Genomic DNA, 6,044 nt, shown 5'->3' with positions numbered 1-6,044 from the left:
TTTATCAATAGACAGTTACTAAAATTCTGATAAAAGCAAAAGAAACATTAATGGTACTCAAAGTAAGCATTTACTTGTTGAATAATGCAAATTGTTTATAGACTGATACCACTCTCCATAAATCAAATTTTCTAAATACTTTATAATCTTTCTTATTTCTTACTGTTATTTAATTTTACAATCGATAGTTACTAAAATTCTGTTAGAAGCTAAAGAAACATTGATGTTACTCAAAGTATGCATTCAATTGTAGACTGAAGCAAATTGTTTATAGACTACTACCACTTTCTATTAGTAAAATTTCTGAATATCTCTGTACGTGTATTCAATTTGAATTTTGTACTATTTGAGATTAGTGTAGATCATCGCCTCGTGGTATCGCAAACGAAGCTGCATGAGAACTCGACTAAGTGTGGTAGTATTTCGATAAAGTTCACCAAGAAACCACTGTAATCATTTTTGTTTGATATAATTTCTTTTTATAGTAAATAAATTGTTTTAGTTTAGAATACGAGTTCAATTATTATCCTGTACATTTGTCCTTCGAGCCGGATCTGACAAGAGATGCGCAAAATCCAATTTGTCTAGAAATTCAAGTATATTTTATGAACGCATCAATCGTCGATTAGCGGCCATCTTTGTCTTTTGTTTTATTCGTTAACAGTGTAAAAGGAACAATTGGGTAAAAGTCAATCGAGTGTTATTTATTTAAACGTTGCAAAAGTGTTTCAAGTGTTGTGTACATTTCAATTTTATATCATTTACAATGAATATCGATAAGCTTTGGGGCAGGAGAGGATACGTGATAAGAAGGTTGACACGTATGTCTACTTTTGTCGAGGATGTAAGGACCAAAAAGATTCGACCCGAGGACGAACACATATTGTTGCGGCTAGATAAAGTCGACGCATTTGGACAAGAATTTCAAGATTTCATGTAACATATTCGTGAGTGCAATGATAAGTATGAATTATTAAGCGAAGATGCAACTGAAGAAGACAAGTTCGAATCTCAATATGCAGAAGTGAAGGTTTTGCTAATGCGATGGCAAGAGTTGTTAAAGCCACGCCAAACAACAAGTGAAAACGTCAACACTGGTGCGAGTGCGTTAGAACGGATGCTTCAACAACAAGCAGAGATTCTTCTACAAATTTCAAATCAATCAACCAATGAGAGACTTTCAACCTCAAATTCAAGTTCTCACGTAAGATTGCCCGTCATAAACTTACCTAATTTTGACGGCAAGATTGAGAATTGGAAGCGATTCTCGGACACTTTCAGAACATTAATTCACGAGAGCGAATTGCCAAATGTGCAAAAACACCAGTATCTGATCAGTGCCCTATCAGGAGCCGCAGCAAAAATAACGATTGAGATTTCCGTGACAAACTGTGAAGTCGCTTGGAAATTGTTAAACGATCGTTTTGACAACGACAAAACTATTTGCAAACGTCACATACAATGCTTGTTCGAGATACCACAGGTTGACGTCGAATCATCTACTGGGATTCAAAACTTGATAGATCACATACAAAACATACAAAAACATCTTAGAGTTTTGAAACGCATTAAACTCCCAACTGACAAGTGGGACGATCTATTGTTGTACATGATAGAAGAGAAAATTGACAAACTAACAAGACGTCATTGGGAGGAATTTCTCGAGGGAAAGGAAGAAGTGTCTGTTTATATAATGATAGATTTCCTTCAACGACGATGTCAACTGTTGGACAGAAGAGCATCATCCAGTGGATTTATTACTTAAGACGCAGCGTCAAACTCCAAAGTCAAAATCAACAATTCGACAGAATCATCAAAAATACGCAAGGGAAATCAAGCCAACAGACCAGTTGCTTTTGTCTCAACATCTCAAGCGGGTGGAAGGTGCTACATGTGCCAGGGTCCACATTTCATCTATTCGTGCGAGGAATTTTTAAACCTTAGTGCCGAAAAAAGGATTCTTGAAGCCAAGCGACTCAAACTTTGTTTGAATTGCTTGACGAACGATCACTTCGTGAAGTCATGCAAATATAGCTCTTGCCGTGATTGTGGAGGTCGGCACAATACCTTGTGTCACATATCGGTCAAAAAAACGGATTTATCAAAGGAACCCACGGTGAACAATGAAGTCAACCAGGCGAACATTCCAGCAGTTCATCATATCGTCAATTCAGGGATAGATAAGTATATTTTATTGTCTACCGCAATCGTCAATGTAAAACACGTAAACGGTTCCGTCCACCAATTACGCGTACTTTTAGACAGCGCAAGTGAGGCAAACATTACTATCTCAGCATGCAATAAAACAGGAACAAAGCTTTTAGAATTTGGTAAATCAATCTCGGGATTAAATAACATGTCATGCAAAATAACTCATAGTTGCGAAATAACGTTAAATTCTCGTGTTACAAATTGTCAATTAAATGTTCAATGCCTTGTGGTCCCAAAAATAACAAAAGATTTACCTAGTGCCCCTGTCGATACAAGAGCATTATCAGTTTCAAATTCAGTAAAATTAGCAGATCCAATTTTCTCTGACCCTGGTCACATTAATATGCTTCTTGGCGGAGAGTTTTTCGTTTAGTTGCTAGATGAAGGAAAAATTGAGCTTGGAACGAATTTGCCTATCTTGCAGAACACAAAACTAGGTTGGATCGTATCGGGTCCAGTTACGTCAAAAACTAATGGAAATCGATCGATGAATTCGTCAGTTGCTTCTGCTTTGACTTGTCTTCATGTTCGAAAGGATTCTGACAGGTGTTGATAGTTTACCCGAGGCGAAGTCGTTGATCAATGAACTCCAAAATTTGTTAATTAATGGAAAATTAGAGTTGCATAAATGGCGATCTAATAAAAAAGAATTAATTTCTTTTTTAAGTGAGTCCAGTGAGTCAACGATTTCGCGCAAAATCGTCGACGATATTGGTGCTGTGAAGACTTTCGAAATTTGTGGTGCAGTCTTGTTGGTGAGATTGGTGACCAAGGTAAAAAATACTCTACGGATTAAAATTCATTCACTTAACGCTTGGACTGATTCAACAATAGTTCTTGCGTGGATTTCAGTAGACATCAACAAACAAAAAAACGTTCGTTTTAAATCGAGTGACGAAAATAACTGCATCAATATCTGCCTCTCATTGGCATCACATCAAAGGCGAGGATAATCCTGCCGATTTGGTATCGCGAGGTACGAGTTTCGAAAAGCTAAAAGACAATTCCTTATGGTGATCAGGACATTCAATAATATCAGACTCTTCTAAATATTTGTCAATGATGCCCACAAACTTTAATCTTTCTGTACAAGACCTTGAAATAATCCGATCAGAATTAAAATCAGAACCACAATAACTCATTGCTTTCAAAATTCCATCCTCTATCTTGATAAAGTCATTAATCATTTCTCTTCATTAACTAAAATCGAAAGGGTAATAGCCTATTGCCTGAGATTTATATCAAACTTCCGTAAAGATTCGTCCAATCGAGCCTTTTCAGAGCTTTTAGTTGCTGAAATTTCTCAATCGAGACAGTGCATTCTGAAGAACATCTAGAACATTCATTTTTGCAAGGAGATTCAGGATCTGAAGTCCGAAGGTAAAATCAATATTAAGAGTCCATTATCGTGTTTAAAACCTTTTCTTGACGTTTCAGGATTGATCAGGTTGGGCGGCAGATTGAGCCACTCTTCCGTGAGAATATGATGTAAAGCACTCCATTGACCTACCAAGCAATAACAGAGTTAACCAGCTGTTGTTTAAAAGAGAGCATCATCAACTCGCGCATGCCGGTCCTCATGCACTGCTCTATTCAATTCGCGAAAAATTTTGGCCCATTCGTGGGAAAAATTTTGCACGATCAACTGTGAATAAGTGCACTCGTTGTTTTCGCAATAATCCTAAGCATCTTACTCAAATCATGGGTGACTTACCACCAGATAGAGTGAAGCCTCAGCGAGCATTTTCAGTTTCAGGGGTCGACTTTGCTGGGCCTATAACCACACTCGTAAACAAGGGTCGAGGAAGGAAGACCAACAAGTCCTACATCGCCGTGTTTGATTGCTTTTCAACCAAGGCCATTCATCTGGAGGTTGTTGGCGACCTTACAGCTGAATAATTTATTGTCACTCTTCGGCGTTTCGTAGGGAGACGTGGTTGTCCAACGTAATTGTTTAGCCACAATGCCACGAATTTTCAGGGAGCAAATAATGAGTTGCTGGAATTATACCAGTTGCTAGAAACTGAGTCTCATAATTCCATCAATGACTTTTGCAGCGTTCAGAAAATAGATTGGAGTTTCATTCCACCTTTAGCTCCACACATGGGAGGACTTTGGGAGGCGGGAGTGAAATCATGTAAATTCAATTTGAAACGAATGATCGGATTGACTCTTCTCACGTTCGAGGAATTATGCACCGTTCTGGAGCAAATCGAAGCTTGCATAAACTCACGACCTTTGTATTCATTGCCTTCAACGCTATTTGATTTACAGCCTTTAACGCCAGCTCATTTCCTAATCGGGGAACCGCTCACCAACTTGCCTGATCCTGACATCAAGAAGTTCCCATGAATCAATTAAATCGGTGGCAGGTAAACCAGCGTATTACCCAAGATTTTTGAATTTGCTAGAAACAAGAATATTTCACTTCATTGCAACAGAGAACAAAATGGACCTGTGATACTGAGAATTTAAAAATCAACGACGTTGTTCTAATTTGTGACTCCAACTCGCCTCGTTTGGGAAAAATTGTAAAATCGCACCGCGGTGCAGACGGAAAGGTTAGGGTCGTAACTGTTATAACGGCTAATAGTATTCTTAAGCGTCCAATTGTGAAATTGTGCAAATTGCCAGTCGAAATTGAAATTTTAAATTAATCAAGATTAATTGGTGGGCGGCTGATGTACGTGTATTCAATTTAAATTTTGTACCATTTAATATTAGTTTAGATCGTCGCCTCGTTGTGGCGCAAACGAAGCTGCACGAGAACTCGACTACATGTGGTAGTATTTCGACAAAGTTCACCAAGAAACCATTGTAATCATTTTTGTTTGATACAATTTCTTTTTATAGTAAATAAATTGTTTTAGTTTGGAATACGAGTTCAATTACTATCCTGTACTACCTTATATTCTTACTCATTAAATAGTATTAATAACATTAACAATAGATGGTTACTTAAATTCTGAGAAAAATTTAAGACACATTAATTGTACTCAAAGTATGCATTTAATTTTCGACAAATGCAAATTATTTATATTCGACTACTACTTTAAGTTACAAAAATTCTGATAATCTCCTGTCCATATTTATTTTACCCTCCTTAATACCCTAATCAATCGCCAGTTAATAAAATTGTGGTAGAAGCAAAATAAACATTAATAGTACTCATAGTATGCGTTTACTTGTTATCTAATGCAAATTGTTTATAGACTGCTAGCTAACAAACGCTAGTAACTAAAATTTTAATAGAAGCAAAAGAAACATTGATGGTACTCAAAGTATACATTTAATTGTTGACTTATGTAAATTGTTTATATTAGGCTACTACTTTAAGTAACAAAAATTCTTATAATCTTCTGACCATATTTATTTTACCATGAATAATTCGCTAATCAATAGACAGTTACTAAAATTCTGATAGAAGCAAAAGAAACATTGATGGTACCCAATGTATGCATTTACTCGTTGAATAATGCAAATTGTTTATAGACTTCTACCATTTTCTATAAAGCAAATTGTCTTAATACGTTATATTCTTACTCATTACATCCTGTTAATTACATTAACAACCGATGGTTACTAAAATCTGATAGAAGCAAAAGAATCATTGATGGTACTCAAAGTATGCATTTAATGGTTGCCTTATATATATTTTTTATATTCGGCTACTACTTTTAATTACCAAAATTCTAAAAATCTCATGATCATATTCATTTTACCCTCATTAATTCTTTAATTAATCGCTACTTAGTTAAATTATGGTAGAAACATAAGACACATTGAATGTTCTTAAAGTATGAATTTAATTGTTGGCACCTGAAAATGGTATA

At 36.0% G+C, this 6,044-nt stretch overlaps 2 protein-coding genes across 2 annotated transcripts; both read left to right on the top strand.

Moving 5' to 3' along the window:
• Positions 1-766: 766 nt before the first annotated feature.
• On the top strand, positions 767-1,765 carry LOC127291360 (uncharacterized). Its single transcript, XM_051320445.1, has 2 exons — positions 767-936; positions 979-1,765. The coding sequence occupies exons 1-2, from the start codon at positions 767-769 to the stop codon at positions 1,763-1,765; spliced, it is 957 nt and encodes a 318-aa protein (XP_051176402.1).
• Positions 1,766-3,912: 2,147 nt separating this feature from the next.
• Positions 3,913-4,563, top strand: LOC127291359 (uncharacterized). Its single transcript, XM_051320443.1, has 2 exons — positions 3,913-4,083; positions 4,192-4,563. Exons 1-2 carry the CDS (start codon positions 3,913-3,915, stop codon positions 4,561-4,563), a joined length of 543 nt encoding a protein of 180 aa, XP_051176400.1.
• The last annotated feature ends 1,481 nt before the right edge of the window (positions 4,564-6,044 follow it).

This window comes from Leptopilina boulardi, unplaced genomic scaffold (genome assembly GCF_019393585.1).
Source record: "Leptopilina boulardi isolate dan_hultmark-lab unplaced genomic scaffold, ZJU_Lbou_2.1 LbouV2_133, whole genome shotgun sequence".
Classification (NCBI taxonomy): domain Eukaryota; kingdom Metazoa; phylum Arthropoda; class Insecta; order Hymenoptera; family Figitidae; genus Leptopilina; species Leptopilina boulardi.
Note: the sequence above shows the minus strand (reverse complement) of the source record. Positions and strands in the feature narration are given on the sequence as shown.

Excerpts from the sequence above, each read along its gene's own strand:
- LOC127291359 (XM_051320443.1), top strand. The coding sequence starts at position 3,913 with ATGGGTGACTTACCACCAGATAGAGTGAAGCCTCAGCGAGCATTTTCA. Across the intron at positions 4,084-4,191 it reads CCAAGGCCATTCATCTGGAG|GGAGCAAATAATGAGTTGCT; the intron begins GTTGTTGGCGAC and ends ACGAATTTTCAG.
- LOC127291360 (XM_051320445.1), top strand. The coding sequence starts at position 767 with ATGAATATCGATAAGCTTTGGGGCAGGAGAGGATACGTGATAAGAAGG. Across the intron at positions 937-978 it reads CAAGAATTTCAAGATTTCAT|CGAAGATGCAACTGAAGAAG; the intron begins GTAACATATTCG and ends TGAATTATTAAG.